This window comes from Stegostoma tigrinum, chromosome 14, assembly GCF_030684315.1.
Source record: "Stegostoma tigrinum isolate sSteTig4 chromosome 14, sSteTig4.hap1, whole genome shotgun sequence".
In the NCBI taxonomy this organism is placed as follows: domain Eukaryota; kingdom Metazoa; phylum Chordata; class Chondrichthyes; order Orectolobiformes; family Stegostomatidae; genus Stegostoma; species Stegostoma tigrinum.
In genome coordinates, this window is record NC_081367.1 from 48,654,035 (window position 1) to 48,680,109 (window position 26,075).

The 26,075-nt window shown below is 42.4% G+C and overlaps 1 protein-coding gene across 4 annotated transcripts in view; it reads right to left on the minus strand.

The window, feature by feature from the left end:
• The window catches only part of lrch3 (leucine-rich repeats and calponin homology (CH) domain containing 3), a 170,952-nt gene that overhangs the window by 45,984 nt on the left and 98,893 nt on the right, over positions 1-26,075 (minus strand). For all 4 annotated transcript variants that reach the window (XM_048541803.2, XM_048541802.2, XM_048541801.2 and 1 more), the window contains 4 exons: positions 24,360-24,453; positions 20,995-21,115; positions 18,315-18,463; positions 6,464-6,540 (listed from right to left, as the gene is read on the minus strand). In XM_048541803.2, coding sequence (XP_048397760.1) covers positions 6,464-6,540; positions 18,315-18,463; positions 20,995-21,115; positions 24,360-24,453 — 441 coding nt within the window. The remainder of the gene's footprint in view (positions 1-6,463; positions 6,541-18,314; positions 18,464-20,994; positions 21,116-24,359; positions 24,454-26,075) is intronic.

The window sequence follows — 26,075 nt, forward strand, 5'->3', positions numbered from 1 at the left end:
CCGCACCTACACAGGCCCCAAACCCCACCTCTTCCTCCGGTACATTGATGACTGTATCGGCGCCGCCTCGTGCTCCCCAGAGGAGCTCGAACAGTTCATCCACTTCACCAACACCTTCCACCCCAACCTTCAGTTCACCTGGGCCATCTCCAGCACATCCCTCACCTTCCTGGACCTCTCAGTCTCCATCTCAGGCAACCAGCTTGTAACTGATGTCCATTTCAAGCCCACCGACTCCCACAGCTACCTAGAATACACCTCCTCCCACCCACCCTCCTGCAAAAATTCCATCCCCTATTCCCAATTCCTCCGCCTCCGCCGCATCTGCTCCCACGATAAGACATTCCACTCCCGCACATCCCAGATGTCCAAGTTCTTTAAGGACCGCAACTTTCCCCCCACGGTGATTGAGAACGCCCTTGACCGCGTCTCCCGCATCTCCCGCGACACATCCCTCACACCCCGCCCCCGCCACAACCGCCCCAAAAGGATCCCCCTCGTTCTCACACACCACCCTACCAACCTCCGGATACAACGCATTATCCTCCGACACTTCCGCCATTTACAATCCGACCCCACCACCCAAGACATTTTTCCATCCCCTCCCCTGTCTGCTTTCCGGAGAGACCACTCTCTCCGTGACTCCCTTGTTCGCTCCACACTGCCCTCCAACCCCACCACACCCGGCACCTTCCCCTGCAACCGCAGGAAATGCTACACTTGTCCCCACACCTCCTCCCTCACCCCCATCCCAGGCCCCAAGATGACATTCCACATTAAGCAGAGGTTCACCTGCACATCTGCCAATGTGGTATACTGCATCCACTGTACCCGGTGCGGCTTCCTCTACATTGGGGAAACCAAGCGGAGGCTTGGGGACCGCTTTGCAGAACACCTCCGCTCAGTTCGTAACAAACAACTGCACCTCCCAGTCGCGAACCATTTCCACTCCCCCTCCCATTCTCTTGATGACATGTCCATCATGGGCCTCCTGCACTGCCACAATGATGCCACCCGAAGGTTGCAGGAACAGCAACTCATATTCCGCCTGGGAACCCTGCAGCCATATGGTATCAATGTGGACTTCACCAGTTTCAAAATCTCCCCTTCCCCCACTGCATCCCTAAACCAGCCCAGTTCATCCCCTCCCCCCACTGCACCACACAACCAGCCCAGCTCTTCCCCCCCACCCACTGCATCCCAAAACCAGTCCAACCTGCCTCTGCCTCCCTAACCGGTTCTTCCTCTCACCCATCCCTTCCTCCCACCCCAAGCCGCACCCCCAGCTACCTACTAACCTCATCCCACCTCCTTGACCTGTCCGTCTTCCCTGGACTGACCTATCCCCTCCCTACCTCCCCACCTACACCCTCTCCACCTATCTTCTTTACTCTCCATCTTCGGTCCGCCTCCCCCTCTCTCCCTATTTATTCCAGTTCCCTCCCCCCATCCCCCTCTCTGATGAAGGGTCTAGGCCCGAAACGTCAGCTTTTGTGCTCCTGAGATGCTGCTTGGCCTGCTGTGTTCATCCAGCCTCACATTTTATTATCTTGGAATCTCCAGCATCTGCAGTTCCCATTATCTCTGGGGACAAGCTATGCCTGCCTCTTTGTAGGTTACGTGGAACAATTCCTCTTCCATACCTGTACTGGCCCTAAGCCCCACCTCTTCCGCCGTTACATTGATGACTGTATCGGCGCTGCCTCATGCTCCCATAAGGAGCTCGAACAGTTCATCCATTTCACCAACAGCTTCCACCCCAACCTTAAGTTCGCCTGGGCCATCTCTAATACTTCTCCCCCCATCCTGGACCTCTCTATCCCCATCTCTGGCAACCACCTAGAAACTGATATCCATTTCAAGCCCACCGACTCCCAGAGTCACCTAGAATACACCTCCTCCCACCCACCTTCCTGCAAAAATGCCATACCCTATTTCCAATTCCTTCGCCTCCACCGCATCTGCTCCCAGGATGAGGCATGCCACTCCCATACATCTCAAAGGTCCTCGTTTCTCCAGGACCACAACACCCCCCCCACCCTCAGTGATCGAGAATGCCGTTGACTGTGTCTCCTGCATTTTCCACAACTCATTCCTCATACTCCCTCCCCGCAATAACAACCAATACAGAATCCCCCTCATCCTCACATACCACCCCACCAACCTCCGGATCCAACACATCATCCTCTGACATTTCCACCATCTGCAAACTGACCCAACCACCAAAGACATTTTTCCCTCCCCACCCTTGTCTGCCTTCCGGAGGAACCACTCTCTCTGGGACTCCCTTGTCCGCTCCATACTGCCCTCCAGCCTCACCACACCCAGCAATTTTCCTTGCAACCACAGGAAGTGCTACACCTGCCTCTACACCTCCCTGTCACCCCCATCCCAGGCCTCAAGAAGACTTTCCACATCAAGCAGATGTTCACCTACACATCTGCTAATGTGGTATACTGCATCCGCTGTACCCATTGTGGCCTCCTCTACATCAGGGAAACCAAGTGGAGGCTTGGGGACCACTTTGCAGAACACCTACGCTCGGTTCGCACTAAACAACTGCACCTCCCAGTCACGAACCATTTCAACTCCCCAACTCCCCCTCCCATTCCACAGATGACATGTCCATCCTGGGCCTCCTGCAGTGCCACAACGATACCACCTGAAGGTTGCGGGAACAGCAACTCATACTCCGTTGGGAACCTTGCAGCCCAATGCTATCAATGTGGACTTCACAAGCTTCAAAATCTCCCCTCCCCCTACCACATCCCAGAACCAGCCAGCTTGTCCCCACCTCCCTAACCTGTCCTTCCTCCCACCTATCCCCTCCTCCCACCTCAAGCCCCACCCCCATTTCTGATCTCCTAACCTCATCCCGCCCCCTTTACCTGTCTGTCCTCTCTGGACTGACCTATCTCCTCCCTACCTCCCCACCTACACTCACTTTTGCTGGCTCTATCCCCACCTCTTTGACTGGAATGTCTCTTCTCCTCTATTCATCTTCTATCCTCCCCCTCTCTCCCTATTTATTTCAGAACCCCCTTCCCCTCCCTCATTTCTGAAGAATTGTCTAGGCCAGAAACATCAGCTTTCCTGCTCCTGTGATGATGCTTGGCCTGCTGTGTTCATCCTGCTCTACACCTCATTATCTCCTCAGATTCTCCAGTATCTGCAGTTCCCACTATCTCTGAAACTATTCCATCACACTCCTGATTTGCTCCTTGCAGATGATGGACATGCTGTGGGGAGTCAGTGAGTTACTCACCACAACATTCTTCATCTCGGACCCCCTCCTGTAGCCACTGTTTTAACTTGGTGACTCCAGTTCCATTTCAACAGTAATCCCCAGGATGTTGACAGTAGGGGATTCAGTGACAGTAATCCTACTGAATGTCAAAGGGCTGTAGTCAGATTGTCTCTTATTGGTGATGGTCATAGCTATAGCCTGGCATTTGTGTGGCACAAATGTTACTTTCACTTGGCAGCCCATGCCTGGAAATGATCCAGATATTTTTGCATTAGAAAACTTACTGCTTCTGTACCTGAGTCGTTGCAAATAGCACTGAACGTTGTGCAATCATTGGCAAACATCCTCATGTCTTACCTTATGAAGAAGGGAAGGTCATTGATGAAACAGCTGAAGATGTTTGGGCCTAGGACACTACCCTGAGGAACTCCTGCAGAGATGTCCTGAGCTGAGGTACCTGATCTTCAATAACCACAACCATCTTCCCGTGTGCCAGGTGACTTAACTAGCAGAGAGTTTGTCTCTGATAGCCACTGATTTCAGGTTTACTCAAGATCCTTGACGCCAAACTCAGTTGACTGCAGCTTTGATGTCAAGGGCTGTCATTCTTACCTAATCTCTGGAATCTGGCTCTTTTGTCCATGTTTGAACCCAGGTTGTAATGAGGTGTCGGAGCTGAGTGTCGGAATTCAAACTGGGCTTTGCTGAGCAGGAGCTACTTGATAGCGCTGTTGACTACACCTTCCATCACTTTACTGATGATTGACAATAGACTGATGGCACGGTAATTGGCCATGTTGGATTTGCCATACATTTTGTGTATGGGACATACTTGCGCAAGTATCCACATTATTAGGTAGATCCCAGTGTAGTAACTGTGCTGGAAGAGCTTGGCTATGGCAGTGGCAGGTTTGGAGCACAAGTCTTTTGGAATACTGCAGGCAATCCTGGTCCCTCTGCTATAAGAAGGATGCTGTGAAAACTTGAAAGGGTTCAGAAAAGACTTAAGGATGTTGCCAGTGTTGGAGGATTTGAGCTATAGGGAAAGGGTGAATAGCCTGGGGCTATTTTCCCTGGAGCATCGCAGGCTGAGAGGTGATCTTATAGAGTTTATAAAATCATGAGGGGCATAGATCGGATAAATGGACAAAGACTTTTACCCTGGATGGAGGAGTCCAAAACTAGAGGGAACAGGTTTAAAGTACGAAGGGGAAGATTTAGAAGAGACCTAAGGGACAAGCTATTCATGCAGAGGGTGGTGCAGAGAATGAGCTGCCAGAAGAAGTTGTGCAGGCTGATACAATTACAAGAGTTAAAAGGCATCTGGATGGATATACGAATAGAAAGGGTTTAGAGGGACATGGGCCAAATGCTGACAAATGGGACTTGATTAATTTAGGATATTTGGTTGGCATGGGAGAGTTTGACCAATGGGCCTGCTTCCATACTCTACATCTCCATGACTCTACAGTGGTTGGTAGGTTGTTAGGACCCGTAGTCTTTGCATTATTAAGTGCCTCCAACTGTTTCTTGATGTCACATGGACCAACTCAAGTTGGCTGAAAATTGATATCTGTGACACTGCGATCACTGGAGGAGGCCAAGATGCATAATCCACTTCTGGCTCTTGAGAATGCTTCAGCCTCATCTTTTGCGCTGATGTGTTGGGATTGTCCATCATTGAGAATGGGGAATTATGGAGCCTCCTCCTTTAGTGAGCTATTTAATTATCCACCACACTGCACGACTGCGTGTGGCAGGACTGTACAGCTTAGATCCATTGATTATGGGATTGCTTGGCTTTGTCTATCACTTGCTGCTTATGCTGATGAGCGTGCAAGTCGTCCTGTTTGGTAGCTTCACAAGGTTGGTATCTCATTTTTAAGTATGCCTGGTGCTGCTGATGGAAGGATCATTGACTGTGTGACCAAGCAGCACCCGCAATGGAATAAAATATTTTGACAGTTTGGGTTTTGCAGAGCCACTCAGGTCTGACCTAGTTACAGCCTTGGTCCAAACATGGACAAAACAGAAAAGGCAAGTGTTAGAGCCCATGACATCAAGGCAGAAAGTGGCAGAGTAGCAATAAGCCTTAGAAAAACTGGAGGCAATGGGAATTGGGAGAAAATCACCCCACTGGTTGGAGTCAAACCTAGTTAAAGGAAGATGGTTGTGGTTGTTGGACGTCTATCATCTCAGCTCCAGGACATCACTGCAAGAGGTCCTCAGGGGAGGCCCAAAATAAAGCTGCTTTATCAATGGCTTCCCCTCTATCATAATGGCAGGACGGGAAATGTCACAATGTGACAATGGTTAACACCATTCACATCTCCTCAGATACTGAAGTCCTCCATGTCCCTATACAGCGGGACCTGCACAACATCCAGGCTTGGACTGACAAAGGGGAAGTAACAATTACTCCAGAGATAGTAGGAACTGCCGATGCTCAAGAATCTGAGATAACACGGTGTAAAGTTGGATGAACACAGCAGAGCAAGCAACATTCAGAGGAGCAGAAAAGTTTGTCGTTTCGGATTGAAACCCTTTCTGAAGAAGGGTCTCGACTCGAAATGTCAAACTTTCCTGCTCGGCCTGCTGTGTTCATCCAGCTTCACAACGTGTTATCTAACAATTATTCCAACTTGGATGAGAAATAAACGCTAGCCTAGCTAGAGAAACACAAATTTAAAGAAAATTGACTGGCTGTAGACTTCACATACCCTGACCTTTGCCATTAATGTACTATGTAGAACTTTACCAAAGGCTTTCTGAAATAATATGTATACCAATCCCATCGCTCTACCCTTAGCACTACTTTAAATTATTTGTTGAGTCAAGTTGGACTTTCTTTTTCTAAATCTGTTTGATTAAATTACAGTATTTGTCTCTAGAATTTTGTTATCTGCCTTTGGACAAAAGCAACTGATACTCTTCGCACGATCGATGCCCAACTAACTAGACAATAGCTGCAGGCATTATTTCTATCTTTCTAATGTTTTTGGTTCACTTTTTAATAAAGAATGCACACAAGAAATTATTTTTTCTATCCTTGCTTCCTTAATTTCTGGTTGGCTTCTTCTTTCCTGAAAGTGCAAATTCATACTGGATTACAATTATACAAAGGCCCATAGACCAAAGTACATTTCTAAAAGCAGTTCACCAGCTTGGTGAATTCTTGTAATTTCATAAAGTCAAAACTGAAACTGAAGGCTATACCTGTTTTGTTGTAGCCAGCCCCTGTCATTTACACATTTTTGTGGATTTCCAGCATGCTTTGATTTCATCGGTGAAGCCTTCAAAAGGGAAAAAAAAGTTTTAATACTAAATTACCAGTTGTAATCCTGCCCAACAGAGTTCCACAGCAGTTTTATGAACCATGATTATAAAATGTGTGATGAAAGATGTAATACACACATACATTATATAGTGGGAACTAGATTTCAAAGTCAAGGCAGGTGGATATGGGGCAGTCCTGTGAAGTTTGTTTTTTAAAACAGGACAGAAAATCATTTGAAAGTGATCAAGATGCATTCATTCCAAGAAAGCAGGAGACTCCAGTGCCAAGGAGAAACCCTGTAATGTTAATGGGTAGGATATTTATATTGTTATGATCCCAGCTATATTATTACTGGTCAAGTCAGACTTCAAAATCAAGACTGGCTTGAAAGATCATAGTTTGATTTGTTTATGTTTAACAAGGTGATCTTTCATTGAAACACAAGCATACAATGACATATTATGGTTTTAACAGTAAACAAGTTTGTAACTCAAAACAAACTAAGATGAAATAGAATAAACTAAGCTATTTACATCTAATAAAATTTGAAATATTTCCAACACACTAAAATTCAAGTCACGTCTACTCTACTCTAACTACTACTTTTCAACACTCAAATATCATACAGAATTCCCTTCTGTATCTCAGCTATATCAGTTGGACTTATCTCTTTCTTTCAATTCATGTTCTGGAGGTTTTAGGGTTTAATGGCTGTAAAAGGATGGCAATGGGGAACACACCGAAATTTTGTTTTGCTGTTTGCATTAAGATCTTTCTAACTTTCATCTATATCTTCATGCACTTTTTGTTCTTGTATAATAAACTTGTGGTCAATTGTTAAAGAATATCTGCAATCTTCAGAGAATAACCATGATGGTAACTAATTACCAAGATGGAAAAAGTTATCAAATTAGATTTTCTTCTGGGAACTGATTTGTCTAGAATTATCATCAGCTGGGATCATTCAAATGAATTTTGGTTAGTATCACTAACGATGTAATCAATGAACAGAAATATGTTCTGCGTTTGTACACATTTGTATATTGTACTGCATGTACAAAAACAATCCAGTTTTTTTTGCACATTAAATTGATCTATGCAAGTAAACAGCAACTAAATATGGTACAACAATACAAGGGGTTACTTAATTAACAAGGATGAGGCTAAGTCTAAGTATTAAATTCAAACATTTATAAATATAGAATGCTTCAGTAAACTACTATTCAATCATATAAAATGGGTATAAATGACACTGTGGCTGTATTGCTGGACACCTAATCTAAAGGCCCAATTTAATGATCTAGGGAAGTGACTTCAAATGTACCATGGTAATTTGAATCGCAATTCAGTTAATAAAACAAATAGTATGGAGACCATGAAATGACCTGATTGTGATAGAACTCTATCTGCTTCACTAATGTCCTTAAAGAAAGTAAACTTGATATCATTATCTGACCTGGCTAATATATGCCACAGAGACTGACATTTACCTGCCTGCTGTAATGCCCTAACAGTTGCCTGGTTGTACAAAACTACTTTAAACAATGCATAAGAAGAATAAAATAGACGCACTTCTCAGCATCAATCTAGGTATTGGTATCGGACAGGACAAAGGCACTGGCAGCCCAGTCAGACCTACAATATAGTCATCAACAACAGCTGGGGATTTGTACTAAAACTAGGGTATCCAACAGAGTCATGCAATAATCTGATATAATTCTGAGAATAAGACTATCTTTAACCCTGTGCAGCAGATTCTTTCAGCAGCGTTCCTGTCTATGCTCTGTGCTACAAACAGAACAGACCTCCTCTGGAAACTACTGGAAAAAATACAAAAGGAGGGGAGGTGTGATCAGGATTGTCAGTATGGCTTTATCAAAGAGAGGGCAAGCCTAACAAATCTGGCTGAAACTTGATCAAGGAGGCTAGCAAGTGTGTAGAAGACGACAGAGCAGGTGGCATACTTTATATGGACTTCAGCAAGAGCTTTATCAAGGTTCGACACAGGAAACTGATAAACGTGGCAAAAACATCCAGAATTTCTTGGCAAGTTGGATCCAAAACTGGCTCAGTGGCAGAAGGTGATGGTACAAGGTTGTTTGTGTGACTGGAGCTTGGTGTGCAGGGTCCCTTACTGTTCGTGTTTGTGATATTCACAAATAACGTAGTTGAGAGTGTGGGCGGGATGATAAGTGAGTTTATGGATGAAACAAAGAGATGGAATTTAACCCTGATAATTGTCAGGTGATGCACTTCACAAGTGCCACCAAGACAAAGGAGTATTCAAAGAATAAGAGGAAGTTCAGAGGAAAAGAGGGATCTTGGGGTGCTCGACCACAGATCATTGACAGTTGCAGGGCAGGTTGATAGGGAATTATGAAGGCATATGGGATGTTTGCCTTCACAGTCATGGCATAGGTGATCGGAACAGGGAGATTATTTTGAAGCTGCATGGAACTTTGGTCAGGCCATAGCTGGAGTACAGCATGCAATTCTGATCCTCATGTCTTACAAAGAATGTGACTGACCTCGAGGAAATTCATCAGAATTTGTCTGGGATGGAGCATTTCAGCAATGAACAGAGGCTGGATAAGTTTGGCTTGTTTTCTTTGGATCAAAGAAGGTTGAGGAGAAGATCAGGCTGAGGTGTACAAAATTATGAGGGGCCTGAACAGGGAAAACAGAATGCAGCTGTTCCCTTTAGTCAAAAGGTCAAGATTAAAGGGGTACCTTTTTGAAGTGAAAGGCATGAGGTTTAGAGGGGATTTGAGCAAAAATGTTTTCACCCAGAGAATGGTGGGATCTGGAATGAACTGGGAGGATAGTTGAGGCAGATAACCTCACAAAAAAAAAGGTAGTTGCATAAGCACTTGAAGTGTCATAACATTTAAGGTTATGGGACTAGTCTTGGAAGGTGGGACAAGTGTTGGTAGTAGCGTATTTTTGGCAGTACAGACTCCATAAGCCAATGGATTACTTCAGTACTCAATGATTCTGAGGTACACAGAAGCGGTGGCATAGTTATATACACGTGGGCAGAAGTTATCCGGGAATGCTCAACATTAACATCTGATCCTAGATGTCTCAAGGCATCAGGTCAATCATGTACAACAGTCACTATTCCTTACGTCAAACACCACTTTGAAGAAGTGCTGAGAACAGCAAGGGCAGAGAATGCTCTCCGGATGAAGGCTTTAATATTCATCACAATGACAAAATGGAAGCTGTCAGTTTTGAACGAAGCAGTTGGCAGTTTGATCTTGCAGCACATAATGAGAAAACAGAGACAGCTCCTTGAGCTCGCTCTCACCAATCTATAAAGGTAAAAGAGCTGGACCATAGGGATGTTCTCTCATTAGAGAGAGACGACAGGCAGTGGTTTAACCCGAGAGTCACGGCGCCTCAGGTGAAGGGAGGGGTTGAGAACGAGAATCCTTCATGGTAACCTCTGCCAGTGCGGGAACTGAACCCACACTATTGGCACCACTCTGTACTGCACCCCAGCCATCAACCTAACTAGGTGAACCGTACCCCTGCCAATCTATATGGTCCACATCAATGACAATATTAGTAGGATAGAACACTGCACAGCTGAAGTGGTACCACATTCAATTCTAAACTGACAACACTCTCCACCTTGTGTGGCACCACTTGGTTGGCAGTGGCATGGCATGGCATGGGCTGGAAAACCCTGAGTGGGACTGCAGTAGTGGAAAGTTGGACTCTCAAGTTTTTTTTTTCCTTATCTTATTGTAAGTTAATGTGAATGGCGCCATGTAAGTATGGCAAAGGTATACACTTCTCTGCATTTTTACTTTGAATACATGCGACAACAAATGATTCAAATCAATTCTGAGTGGAGTCAGGAGATATATACCTGCAATGTTTCACACTGTGAATGAATCTATTCAAGCTTTGGATTCTTCCTCTAGCAACTGCCGACCAGGAGTATAACATGGAAAACCTCAATCTTCCCCATCTGCCACTTTACTGCCCATTCACTTAACCTGCTTATACCACTCCACAAACTGTCAGAATGTTTGTGTCCTCTTCTCAGCTGGTATTCTCACCTACAGTTTTACTGTCAGCATATCTGGATTGCAACAATCGCAGCCAGAGTAGGTTATTCAGCCCCTAGAACCTGCCCTGTCATTCTAGACTGTGACCTGTCATCTATTTCTTATACCATTCCCATTTTTCTGAGCAATAACTGTGATTAGAAACCTATTGATCTCTGTCTTGGGACATATTTAATGACTTGAGCTTACATAGCTCTGAGATACAGAATTTTAAATATTCATTATCATCTGAAGGAACTCATCACCACAGTCACAAATGGTTTGCCCCTTATTCTGTAACTTACTGTTCGCATTTACACTTTCTGTAGGTTTAAGAATTTGCTAAGCTCTAAGATAACATTATGCATCAGATTCATTGAGTGCTCTAAATTCCTGAAAATACAGACCCAGTTCCCTTAACCTCTCCTCAAAAGACATTCTTGTAATCTAGGAATTAGTCTGGTGAATTTCCGTGGTGCTGTCTCCATGGCAAGTATATACTGTTTTAAGTGAGTGGACCAATACTTCACAAGACTTCATAATGTGCATTCTCACCAAATTTTTATACAATTGAAGAAAGACATCTTTGGTCCTGCACTCAAATCCTGTTACAATAAAGGCCAGCATAGAATTTTCCTTCCTAATTGGTTGCTGCAGCATCATGTTAGCTTTCAATCAACTCTGAACAAGGACTCATGTTTCTTTGGACATCAATACTTCTCAGTTTCTCACCATTCTATAAATATTCTGGATCTCAATTCCTTCTACCAAAGTGTATGACTTCACACTTATCCATATTATTTCTCCAAGCCGTTGTCCACTCACTCGGCTGGTCCAAATATTGGAAAATCATAACCAGTGCATCCACTGTAATAAAAACCATGTCTTAGAACCCTAGGATGTAGGCTATTAAGCTATGGAAAAACTTGGATTCTGGCCATTGAAATTTCTCCAGTACTTTTTTCTACTGACACTAATAACATGAATTTCCTCACTCTTACTAAACCCTGGGTTACCCTCTATTTCTGGTTTATAATTTGTACTTGTGCCTTCAACACTAAAGACAAACACAATATTTATTCAATATCTTTGTTATTTCTTTATTCTACATCACCATTTTTCCTATCTCTGCTTCCAAGGAATGAACAGTTATTTAAATAACTTTCCTTTTAATAGTATACTTGTAAAAAAATTTTACAAGGCAGCTCCGTTAAAATTTCCACATTGTTACGTGGTGTAACCCAGTATGGCAGAGTAAGAAACAAGGCTGAAGCATTTGCAAGCATTTTCACCTGGAGGTTCCAAGTCATAGGATCCCTACAGAGCGGAAAAGGGCTATTTGGGCCACTGGGTTTGAAATGACCCCTTGTAAAGCATCCCACCCAGAGCCAGCCTCTATTCCATAACCCCACATTTAGCATGGCCAGTCCAGCTAGACTGTACATCTCTGGACACTACAGACAATCTACCATGACCAGTCTACCCAACCTCCATATTTTTAAGACTGTGGACGGGAACCAGAGCACTTGGCAGAAACCCACACAGGCATGGTGAGAACACGCAAATGCAACACAGATGGATGATTCATCTCAACCTCCTGCAGAGATAGAAGCCAGGTTTCAATTTGATTCAATCCAACTACTTTTGAAAAAGAATTAGGTATAGTTGTTCTAGTTAAAAGGGATCAAAGCTACGTGGAGAAAGCAGGAACATGGCACTGAGTTGGATATCAATCATATTGAATGGTGCAGCAGGCTCAAAGATCCAAATAGCCTACTCTTTCTCCTATTTTCTATGTTCCTATATTTTCTAATCAATGTGTTCAGACATGTTAACACACACCTTTGAAAGAGACAGGACTTGAACCCAGCTCTTGTAGTCCAGCAACGGGGACATTACCACTGTACACTAAGAGACTGGTCTGTTTTTGAATGACATAAATTAATAAGACCATAAAAAGAGGAACAGGAACAAGAACAGTCTGTTTGGCTCCTCAAGTCTGCGCCACCATTCAACAGAGTAATGGTTGATCCGACATTCGTCACATCCACTTTCGTGACTTTTCCCAAGAACCCTTGTTGTCTGACTGATCAAAAATCTATCTCAGCCTTAAATATAACAAGGACGATGCCCCCACAGCTCTCTGTGGCAAGGGAATCCAAAAAACACTTAACCCTCTGAAAGAACAAATTCTTCCCCTTATCAGTCTTAAGTTATTTCCCCTTTATCCTGAGACTCTATGTTCTGGTCCTAGACTCTTCCATGAGGAGTAACATCATCTCAGCATTTACCCTATCAAGGCAATTTCCCTACTCTTATACACCAACTCCCTTGGAATAAAATCTAACATTCAATTAACCTTCCTAATTACCTGCTGCACCTGTTTGTTAGCTTTCTATGTTTTGTGCACAAGTACCCAAAGTCCCTTTCTGTTAGAATATTAGAATATTTTTTACTGTCACACATATTCAATATCAAATACAGTGAAAAGTTGTACCGTCGCCGTACATGGGTGCCATTCACATTAACTTAGAATAAAATTAAAAATAACTTAAAGAGAGTCCAACCTTTCCTTCAGCATGCTGCCATTGGACTCTCACTCCGGGCTTCCAGCATACACCATGCCACCAAGACAGTCCCACTCCAAGCTTCCCAGTCCATGCCATGCCATGCCATCAAGAGAGTGTCCTGTTCCAGGCTGCCCAGTCTACCACATACTGCCAGCAGGGGCCCACTCCATGCAGAAGCAAGAGTCCCACTCCAGGTTTCACAGGCTGATCGGCTGTCTCTGTGGCCACGCTGCCTCTGAAGATACCACTGCCACTCCAAAGTCTACTTCCTGTCGAGGAACTCTCCTTAGCAGGGATGTTTGAGAAAAAAAGCAGAAGAAGGAAAAAGAACAAGCATGCAGCCGAAGAGCACAAGGCCTGGCAAGGAACCCATATGCTGTCTGCTCTGCCAAAACTATCTTAAAAATTTTTTGCAAGCTTTCTGCAGTTTTTCTCTGTTTAAATAATATTCTGTTCTTTCATTCTCCCTTCTGAAAGTAAATTCATATTTGCTCACATTAAACTGCATTTGCCCACTTTCTGTCTGCATATTTAAGCGAAGAATATTTCAATCAACTGCTGGCATCACCCTCACAACTAGGCATTCTACCTATTTTTGTGTTGTCTGCAAACTTGGTTATGACACATTTGTTTCCTTCCTCCAAGTGTATCTATATAGTAAACAATAGCACTGGTCACAGATCAGCAATCTGATAAAGAACCTTTTATCTCTACTCCTATGAGCCAATTCTCTATCCATGCAAACATGACGGGCTCTTATAACTTCTGTGAGGTACCTTGTCGAATGTTTTTTAGAAATCCAACACATCTGCTGGTTCCCCTCTATCCACTCTGCTTGAGACTGACTCGAAAAAATTTTAATAAAATTCATCAGACATGATTTCCCCTTCATAAGGCATGCTAACTTTGCTTGATTATGATTTTCCAAACATTCTGCTAGTACTTCCCTAAGAATTGATTTCAATAGGTTTCCAACAAGACATGTTAGGTTAATCAGCCTCTAGGTCACTATTTTTGCTTCGTTCCCTTTTTAAATAGAGGTGTCACGTTAGCAGTTTTCAAATCATCTGGTACTATGCCAGAATGTAAGGATTTTTGGAAATTACAACCAATGCATTCACTATCACTGCATTTACTTATTTTATGATCCTAGGATGCAAGCCATTAGAGACTGGGGACTTACCTGTCTTTAACCCCATCAGTCTATCTAATACTGCTTCTCCAGTGAGGATTCTGAATTTCTCATCTGTATTCTTTAGTATTAATAGGATACGCGTATCACCTTGCATAATAAAGACTGATGGAAAATGTCTGTTCAACTCCTCTGCTATTTCCTTGTTTCCCATAATGAATCTCCCCTGATTCATTTTCAAAGGAGTCAGTGTTCACTTTGATCTCTATTCCTTTTGATATATTTAAAGAAGCCCTTGTTGACAGTTTGTAATACTCCTCACTAGTTTGCCGACATAGTTTATTTTCTCTTTTTCAGTCCTCCTTTGCTGGATTCTGAATTTATCCCAGTCTACAGGGCTATCACTGACTTTGGCCTCCTAAATGGTCTTTCTTTCAACTTAATGCTCTCCACAATTTCCTCGTTTAGCCATGGTTATTTATCCATCTCTTAGAATCTTGCCTCTTAACTAAGATGTATTTTTGCTGAGAGTCATGAATGACCTTCTTAAATATCTGCCACGGCTTGCTTACTATTTCTCCCGCTAACCTATTCACCCAGTTCACTTTAGCCAAATCTATCCTTGTTCCATTGTACCGTACATATTTGTGTAAAAGTCGAATTTTTTACACTTTAAGGTTACATGGATACTACTTTGAGGGACTAAAATTTATGCTACAGTCTAAACTACTGTATCATTAAAGAAGTCCAATTGATTTCTAAACAAAGAAAAACAACAAAAATACAAAGTTCTTTTGCTGTTACACAGTTATTTGTCTTCTCTCCAACTTCAATAAACTTGCAGTTTAAACACTGCCATATATTTTGTGTGTTTTCTGGAGGGCATTTTTAAACAAAACGAAGAAATTTCAAAACCTCAACTAGGTGTAAGAACGTATTCCATGAGTGCTAGAGGGGAACTGAGCTCAGGTGAGTTGCACACAAAGGGAGGCTGTCACCTGGCTCTGACCTGATGCATCTTAAACTTACACGCCAAATTGGTTGAAGTGTACATCAAAAACATAACAGCCTGAAAGAAAAATTCATTTTCTAATTGTAATATCGTAACATTTATGAATAGGATAATACCTTGACTCACAAATGTTGATTTGTTACCTTTGAACAACTAAGGTCAACTTTTACAAGAGATAAATGGAAAATTCCAGATTTTTTGGCCAAAAATAGGGGTTTTTTTTTAAACACAAGATCGACTTGTACTTGAGTATACACAGTAATTCCCTTTATTTAAATTAAAAACATTGCTTCCAACCCACATTTTTCAAACTGAAAGTTAACTTCTATCATCTTATGGTCTATCTTCTAGGGTTTCAAAAGGCATTTGTTCGGCAATAATCTGTTTACGGCCTTGGGTCAAGCAACGGCAAGAGAAAAAAAGTTCCAGAGTTGACAGAAACTGTTCTTAAGGTCAAGGCACGATTTCATCAAGCGTGGTATCACGGAGTCAAAGTAAAATTGAAGTTAAAAGGAAATGAAGGAAAAAATTCTCTACTGGCTAAAATTGTACCTAGCTCAAGTTCATGGTATCACCAGGGATTTTTCAGGGTAGCGTTCAAGGTTCAACCATCATTAGCAGCTTTATCAATGACTTTCCCTTCACCATAAGGCCAAAGTGTGGATGCTCATTGCTGACTGTTGGGTTTAGCTCTGTTTGCAATTCCTCAGATAGTGAATTTGCCCTATGTTCAGCAAAATCTCGACAACATTCAGCCTTGGTCTAATATGTACCAATTCATGTTTCAATATCCAAGTGCCAGGGGATGTTGATTTCCAATAAGCAAAAGCAAGAGTAACTTGCTTAATATACAGCAGTATCAGCATCAAAGAATCTTCCAACATCAACATAACAAGGGTTACAATTAACCAGGAAAATTAACTGCACTAACCACACAAATACTGTGATTACAATATTGGGTTAGACACATCATATTGTGTCATTTATAACATCTTTCCATTATCTACAGGTCAGAAATTAGCCATGGGACAAAACGTTCACATTTGTCTGGATGAAAGTATCTTCATAAACATTCAAGTAGTTTGAGACCATCAAGGACAAAGCATCCTGATGTGCTAGTAACCCTTTGACCAGAGTAAATAGGGGTAGAGGTAGATAAAGATAGAGGGGTGTAGACAAAAGATGGGAACTATAAACCAGTTAGCTTAATCAGCATAGTGGGGAAGATGCTTCAGTCTATTATCAAGGGAGAAAAAGCAAGGCATCTCGATAGGAATTGTCCCGTTGGGCAGACGCAGCATGGGTTCATGACGGGCAGGTCATGCTTGACAAATCTTTTGGAATTCTAAGATGACATTACGAGCCAGGTGGACAATGGGGACCCAGTGGATGTGGTGTACCTAGACTTTCAAAAGGCCTTTGACAAGGTACCGCACAAGAGGCTGCTGCATAAGATAAGGGTGCATGGCGTTAGGTGTAAAGTATTAGCATGGATAGAGGATTGGTTGACTAACAGGAAGCAAACAATGGGGATAAATGAGTGCTATTCTGGCTGGCAATCAGTGACTGGTGTTGTGCCTCAGGGATCGGTGTTGGGACCGCAATTATTTACAATTTATGTAGATGATTTGGAGATGGGGACCACGTGTAGGGTGTCAAAGTTTGCAGATGACACTAAGATGAGTGGCAGAGCAAAGTGTGCAGAGGACTGTGAAACTTTGCAGAGGAATATAGATACATTGAGTGAGTGGGCAAAGGTTTGGTAGATGGAATACAACGTAAATAAATGCGAAGTCATACATTTTGGCAGGAATAATGGTAAAAGGGATTATTACTTGAATGGTAAAAAGTTGCAGCATGCTGCAATGCAGAGTGACCTGGGGGTCCTTGTCCATGAATCACAGAAGGTTGGTCTGCAGGTACAACAAGTAATTAGGAAGGCAAATGGAATTTTGTTCTTCATTGCTAAAAGGATTGAGTTTAAAAGCAGAGAGGTTACGTTGCAGCTGTACAAGGTACTGGTGAGGCCACACCTGGAGTACTGTGTGCAGTTTTGGTCTCCTTACTTGAGGAAGGATGCAATGGCACTGGAAGGGGTGCAGAGGAGGTTCATTAGGTTGATTCCGGAGTTGAGGAAGTTGGCTTATGAGGAGAGACTGAGTAGATTGGGATTATATTCATTGGAATTCAGAAGATTGGGGGGAATCTTATAGAAACATAAAATTATGAAGGGAATAGATTAAGATAGAAGTAGAGAGGACGTTCCCACTGGCAGGTGAAGCTAGGAGAAGAGGGCATAGGCTCAAGATTAGAGGGAGCCAATTTAAGACTGAATTGAGAAGGAACTTCTTCACTCAGAGGGTTGTTAATGTATTTAATCACCTTGCCCAGTGAAGTAGTTGACGCTACTTCAGTAAACATTTTTAAAGCTAAGGTAGATTTTTTTTTGAACAATAAAGGAATTAAGGGATATGGTGAGAATGCAGGTATGTGGATCTGAGTCCACGAAAAGATCAGCCATGATCTTACTGAATGGCGAAGCGGGCTCGAAGGGCTGAACAGCCTATTGCTGGTCCTAGTTCTTCTGTTTGAATTCTCAGCATACTGGCTAGATAGCTATCATGTATAAGATGTATTGCAGCAGTTCATCAAAGTTTCCTCAACGGCACTTTCCAAACACACGATCTCCTTGGCCAAGCAGCAGGGGTATGGGAACACTACTGCCTCTCCCAATATTGTTCAAAGATATGTGCCATCCTGGTTTGAGGATACATATTTCTGTCTTTTCATTGTCACAGGGCAAACATCCTAGAGCTCCCCGCCTACAAAGACTGAGAGTAGCTTCTCCACATGAATTGCACCACTTCAAGATGATAGCTCCCCAGCAACTGCTTGGCAGCTAGCAAGGATTGGCAATAAATACTATCTTGGCAAAGAAACCCACAACCAGTGATTAAATTTAAAAATTCTTTACATGCAAATATTCTGACTGGTTTTAGTCAAGAACTAAAAAGTTACATCATAATTAATCCGTCGTCGTTCAATGTATGCAATGAATTGTGAGCTGAGACTGGAGGAGTCAAGTCGTTTTGGCAATCGCATATCATCTTCGTCTTCCTCCATGGCACAGCTGTCAATGTAATCAATCTGCTCCAAGTCGTGTTCAACTGGAAAGAAGACAAAAATAATTGCACCCAGTCACTGGTTGAAACTTATTTACCTCATAAAACATCCATTGTGACTGCAACTCTAAACCTTGCCTTTCCAGAATTTTCTCATAGAAAATTACTGGAACTACATGCAACATTTAAGCGTTTTATAAATGGTGGTGTCAAAGGCTACAAAAGCAATGATGAAACTGTGTATTTCTACACACATCAATTAATTTATTGTTAAAACACCATGTGCAGTTTTGGGCATACAAAACAGAATAAACTTCAGAATGCCTTCAAAAGCATGAGGTATAAATTCACTGAGACAATCTCAGAGATGGGATATGATACATTCCTCATCATATCCATATTTAAATGGTGAGTAACTCACATCATCCATAAAGAGAAAATGATTAACATGAACTACAACTGCACAGTTGCTGGTGATAGTGGCTCTAACGGTTCACTTTATTTGGTTGGAACTTTTACCCATCACTGAATTGCCTAGTTTGTCTCAAATCAGAGATAAAGCTTTGTGCTGCTGATATATATTGCCACTTCAAGGCATTTCTTACTTATCACTGGATACCACTCCTTGCCTGGACTCAGCTCTGCTGCCTGAGCTGGGATTCCCAAATTCTACGTCTCAGTTAGAACTTAGAAACCAACACTTCAAGAATGCGCCAATTGCACAGATTTTCCAAGCCCTTTGATGTTGTAGACAGTGCTATGAGAATAGCTGAGAGATAAACATTGTAATTTGTTTCAGTGCACAGCAAATATACTCAATATATATTACAACACACTGCCATAAGTCAGTGGGAACTGTAGTTATCAGAAATTCTAGGTATGAGGAAAGACTTGTCGTGTACTGACTACCTCCAGCATGTAAAAAAAACTTACAGGGGACTTTATAGCTTTTTTTAAGTTTTGATCTAGTGAATATGAAAATACCAACTTCTCTGGTTTGAAATTCAGAAGTAGGCTGAAGTCATTAATATAACATTAGCATTTAATGAGTGAAGAGAGAGTTTAGGAGAATTTGTTTGGCGGCAGGTGTACAGCATGTTTTGTTGTTGGGAATTATTAATATAGACACCAAATCTAATAAAATATAGGCAAATATTTGAAACAGAGTCAAAAGTCTGTTAGGACAGACAAGGCAATAGAATTAGTTCTAGGCCATCTCAGCAAACAACTGGCATAATCATAACCGTTGATCGGAATTCAATGCTGCAGATGACTTTGTGGGATATATTATACTGCCTTGCAAAACCTGAGCTTAAGGGCAGAATTACAGTAAAACTGTTGCTGATTCATACAGTTTGGGGTTAAGTGCAGACATAGCAAAACCCCCCCTACTCTTATACTCCATCCCCTTTAGAATAAAGGCCAACATTCCATTTGCTTGCTGAAGCTGGATGCTAGCTGTTTGTGATTCACGTGTGAGGTCCCCCAAATTACTCTGTTCTGCAGCTCTCAGCACTTTTACTCTATTTAAATAATACTTAGCTTCTCATTCTTCCTGCCCAAGGAAATAACCTCACATTTTCCCACATTATATTCTGTCCACAAATTTGATTTCCTCAACCAAGTCATTAGTATATTTCAAAGATAACTGTGGCCTCCGCTCTGTTCCATGTGGCACTCTATCAGGTACAGGTTGGCATGATAAAACTGTTGCCCTTATTGCAATTTTATCTTCTGATAGTTAGTGAATCCTCTATCCATGCTATCGCCAACACTATGGACTATTATTTTATGAGACAGCCTACTGGGTGATGCCTTTTCAAATGCTTTATGAAAATCCAAATTCATTACATTGTGACTCTAGCGTATCCCATCAAAGACCAGGGCACGAATGAGCAGAGAGTGCAAATGAAAGGTGTAAGGTCTGTCAACTTCTATTTCAAAAGGAAATCTAATCTGCTTGTCCTGTTGGTAGCAAGACATTACAAATAGAGACTCCTGGGTTTGGGATTTAATTACATCATTCTACAACATTGCTCCGACTCATAAGTCACATATATGCCGAGACTGTACCAAACAATCAGAAAATAAGATATTCTATTAATCAAAATAGTATCTGGATGCTGAGTTTAACTTGATCAAAGTGCTGGTACAATAATCAGAGACCAATGCAGAAACAAAATTGACAGTTGGAACATAATGATATTTTACATATTCTGAGGTATCTGCATATACGTGGATTACTCAAAATAAAGGAAGCATTAGTTTAACGGTAAATTTGTGCTTCTAGAAGAAACTGTGGGAAACTTTAGGATGAAAAGATCTGAAAATTGTATGAGATCAAAGCTTGTCCACAGATTTAAACTATTTTAGGTCACACTGCAAACAACTTAAAAGTAACGTGCCACTTTGCTCCGCTCACACTCTTTGGCTTAGATGTAACACATATGCCAAGTTTTAAATGAAAGAAATGTTAACAATTGGAGAATGTTTCTTTATTTTCATGGGCTGTGAACTCCTAGCAAAACCAAACATGCTCAATTGCTATGCTTGTTTCTGTCTCAGAGCTTATTTACCTGGGCCATTTGTCACGAGTGGTACACCTCGATGCTCCTGATACTGACTATCTCGCCGCTGCCGTTGCTCTTTCGCAATTTCACTCATTCGTTGTGGGAGATCAGAAAGCTCATCTGTGGGCTGTAATATGAAACGCAACACTTTATTTTGCACATATTACATAATCAATTACACAGTACTGGATTTTACACAAGGGATGCAGCGAAGTAACGACCTACAAAGATAGCAATATTTTAACAAAAACAGTTCTGCTAGTGTGCACCTATCATTCTAAGTATTACCTTGGGTCTATCAAACATGGCAAAGTAATTTCTTCTTCTCAGGCAGCTTCTCATGACTGAGGATGACTTCCTTCAAATTTGGAGTTGTACCCTGAAGTGACTAAACAGTACACTGCTGGGGCCTATACCCTGCCACTGATTGAGTTTGAAGAAACGAGTGGGTGATTTTCTTGTATTCCTTCTGTTTTGGCCTCCAGCTGGGCCTCTTTGAGATGGTTACATCTTCATGGATGCTTCATCTCTAGTTGGGAATTTTTCTTTTCATCCTGTTGAGAATCTCCAATGTAGCAATAAACAGCCTGGATATGCAGTGAAGTGTTATGGTGAGCAAGATGGCGTAGAGTGTTTGTGCAATGACCCAGTCGAGGTTAAGGCATATATGCATATAATTTGGGTATGTAGTAGATCTGTCGGTCATGATCATTACAGGCAGATTGTATTATGAAAGTGCATGAGGGTCACAGAACAGTGGAGGATCCAATGTTACAGCTGCCATAGAAGTGCAAAGAGAAATCAACATTAACATTAAGGAGGTCCATTGAAAAGTCTGATAACAGCAGGGAATAGTATACAAACTGTGATATCTTCTTCCGATGGAATAGGGCGGAAGAGACTATAACCGAGGTGGGAGGGGTCTTTGATTACGTTGGTTGCTTTCCCGATGCAGCATTATCTGTGGATGAATTCAACGGATGAGAGGCAGTGATGGACTGGGCTATGCTTAATGATCCTCTATTTTCTTCCAGTCTTGGGAAGTGCAGTTGCCATACTAAGCTGTGATGCATCCAGATGGGTGGCTATGATGCTTTTACAAAAATTTCTAAGAGTCTTTATGGAATCGCCAAATTTCCTTCACATCCTGAAGAAGCAGAGGCACTGCTATATTTTTTGACCTTAGTGTCAACACGGGTGGACTAGGACAGATTGTTGGTGATGTCACTCCCAGGCACTTAATGCTTTCTACCGTCTTCACTTCAGTACCATTGATGCAGATAGGGGTGTGGCCTTCACGCTGTTTCCTTAAGTCACAGACCAGCTCCTTCATTTTGCTGACATTGACGTAGAGATTACTGACTTTACACCATGCTGTTAGGCACTCTATATCCTTCCTGTACTCCAACTTGTTGCTATTTGAGATCCAACCTGCAACCGTGGTGTCGTCAGCGAACTTGTAAATTGAGTTGGTACCGAATCTGGCCACACAGTCGTGTGTGTCTAAGGAGTACAGTAGGGAGCCGAGCACACAGCCTTGCAGGGAACCAGTGTTGAGGATTATTACAGAGGTGGTGTTAAGTGAAGTTTGTGTTTGGATGAACAGTAACATGTTGCCGGATGTGGTTGAGGACACTCATGCTGAGCTCAGAGTCTTGGTTCAAGAGATCCTCAAGTGTTCTTTCCAACAAACACATACTGCTTTTCTGCCATTGAAGAGCACTACTCTGCTCTTAGTGCTCAATGAGGTAGGTCATTGGCTGCTAATGTCTTGATAGCACTGAAGAACTGACATATTCTTTATTATTGGTGAGTTGCTGCAATTCCTCCACACTTTCCATCCATCATCTACCATTTAGGTCGAGGGATTTTTGTTGGATCTCAGCCTTCAATTGTCTGCACACCTGCTTTTCTTTTGAGCTTTAGAAGCATTTCCTGTTCAGGAATTCCTTGCACCTGTAATTGAGAATCCCTGGATATTTAGGACATTCTGGTCAAATCAGTCTTAATGTCTGCTGGAGAGGAAATCATGAGTCTCCATATAACTGTTGTTTATCATGGAATTAAGAGCAGACCAGCTACTGAACACATTCCATGCTTTCTCACATTGAGCAATGCCAAGTTGGCTGTGAGGCAATGATTGAGTTGGTATTTCTTTGCTCAATCATCGAGTCTGTCGACATTGAAGTTAAGCTTGTTGGTGACTGTAGACTGGATTAAGTGGTGGTTTGTCGGCAGTCGTCAGCTCCTATAATGCGGCAGAAATGAATATCCTTGATGGATCTCACACAGATGATGATGTAGTTAAGCAAGTGCCAATGTCTTGAGGCAGGGTGTTGCGAGTAGTCTTGTATTTGTCTCTCTGATAAAAAAGGGTATTTGCTAATACCAGGCCATGCTCTAGACATTTCATCAGGAAGACAACACTACTGGCATTTGCCTTCATAGAACATAACAGCACAGTACAGGCCCTTTGGCCCTCGATGTTGTGCCGACCTGTCATACCGATCTGAAGCCCATCTAACCTACACTTTTCCACGTACATCCACGTGCTTGTCCAATGACGACTTAAATGTACCTAAAGTTGGCGAATCTACTACCATTGCAGGCAAAGTGTTCCATTCCCTTACTACTCTGAGTAAAGAAACTACCTCTGACATCTGTCCTATATCTTTCACCCCTCAATTTAAAGCTATGCCCCCTCGTGCTCGCTGTCACCATCCTAGGAAAAAGGCTCTCCCTATCCACCCTATCTAACCCTCTGTATTTTATATGTCTCAATTAAGTCACCTCTCAACCTTCTTCTCTCTAACGATAAACAGCCTCAAGTCCCTCAGCCTTTCCTCGTAAGACCTTCCCTCCATACCAGGCAACATCCTAGTAAATCTTCTCTGCACCCTTTCCAAAGCTTCCACATCCTTCTTATAATGCGGTGACCAGAACTGTATGCAATACGCCAAGCGTGGCCGCACCAGAGTCTTGTACAGCTTCAGCATAACCTCTTGGTTCCGGAACGCGATCCCAATATTAATAATTCCCTATGCCCTCCTCGCAATCATGCCTTTCCAGAGTTCTGTAGCACTGAAAACACGAAGGAGAATTAGCTCGTCTCCCTTTGGGAAGCAATACATCAATTATTGTCAATAAGTCAATAACTCCTCTTTGGTCTTGAATTTCTTCAAGGATTGTGGGTTACATGCTGATGACTGCACTGTACTGCTTCTGGGCTATGAATGGTAATTTTGACAATGATTGGGGTCTAGATTTAAACCATGAAAATAATTTGTAAGCTACTGGCAGTTGTAATAGATAATGAAACAGAACTTGGAAACACTGAATGAGTTATTTTAAAAAGATACTAAATCATGTACCTCATTGCCAGACCACCTCTTATCGCCACTGTCAACACTGTTGAAGCCAGAATCCAGTGCTCCATATGGCCGGCCTGTGAAATAGTCTTCTTGACTGCAGAAATTTAAGATAGCAAATATAGAAAGGCTCAACTGAAGAGGGGGAGAAAGGCTACAAAAACTGAAATCAGAGCTTGCTTATCAATATTGCTTAAATTTCACAAATGTTTAGCTTATACTGTGATGTATGCACAAAACCAAATTTTTACTTCAACAAATAAATATTTGGAGGAATAACACTGATTGATTTGATCTGCATCTTCAGGAGTGCTTCATTTTTTATTTCAGAAGTTTCATATAATAAGAACTCTCTAATAGCTCCGACTACCCCACTGAGACAGTTACTGATGGTCTAGAGATCTTCCCAGTCATGCTCTTCAGCCTGTTTCTACTCTTTCCCAAGATCCTTAAGCAATCTATTAGATCCATTCCTTCTCTGATTTCTTAATCTATTGCAACTTTCCCTTAACTCCTCTGGTCTACTATGTTTGGATTTGTGTGCATGTCGATGGCCCTACTTTTCACTAATTTTTCCAATTTCCTAACCTGTAAGTGGTAACGTCCTTTTCCTATTGGCTCTGTGAATGTTATGACAATCAGTGAAGGTAAAGTGATTAGATTAGATTCCCTACAGTGTGGAAACAGGCCCTTCGACCCAAAAGTCCACACTGCCCCTTGAAGCATCCCATCCAGACCCATCCCCCTGAACACTAAGGGCAATTTAGCATGGCCAATCCACCTAACCTGCACATCTTTGGACTGTGGGAGGAAACCCACGCAGACTTGGGGACAATGTGCAAACTCCACACAGACAGTCGCCCGAGGCGGGAATCGAACCAGAGTCCCTGGCGCTGTGAGGCTGCAGTGCTAACCACCGAGTCACTGTGCCGCCCGTATGTAAGTAATAAATAGCTGAGACAAAGAAACAAGTGTCTTAAGGAAGGGGTAATGATGTGGAACAGCATGTGAATTTCAACTACAGGGGTCCCTGTATTATGAACGGTCACCTTACAAACACATTCTTATGAATGTAGTCCTAAACAGGGGTGTAATCTTAAAGGTAAGACATCCAATTGTTTCCCTGTACTTCCCAGCAAATACTATCTCCTGTTTTGCATATCTATCTGCATACAAATCAACTTGCAGACAGACCCAAGAACAGAACCTGTTCACATCCAGGGACTATCTTCCCCAGACTGGGGAGGTCACAGCTGATGCATTCCCATCACACATATACAAGTCGGAAGAATATTTTAACTAAGCAGTTACTACTCTTTTTACTGCATTTTAGGTCTTGATTGTATTCTTAACTTTAACAATTGAGAAAAAGTGTTCATCCGAATAGCATTCAATACATATCCCACCCCCATATAGTTGCTCCTAAATGCATCTTGATTGAGCTCGAGATTCTACATTAGTTTTCAAGGAATGCATGACCTCAGTGGTTTCCGGTTTTCTTGCCTCCCAGGTGACAGGTTTGAAGATGTGTTCTTTCCATGACATCTTACTCCTCCTGCTTCCCCCTCCACCTCTACTGGCAGCCTCTTACTCTCCCACTTTATAGCATCCTTCTCTACCGACTGCGCACTTGCAACCTTTTGCCATTCTGGCAGTTGCATCCTCCTTCTGCCACCCTGTATGAAGACGAACTCCTTACAATCTTCTTCCTGCTCCCAT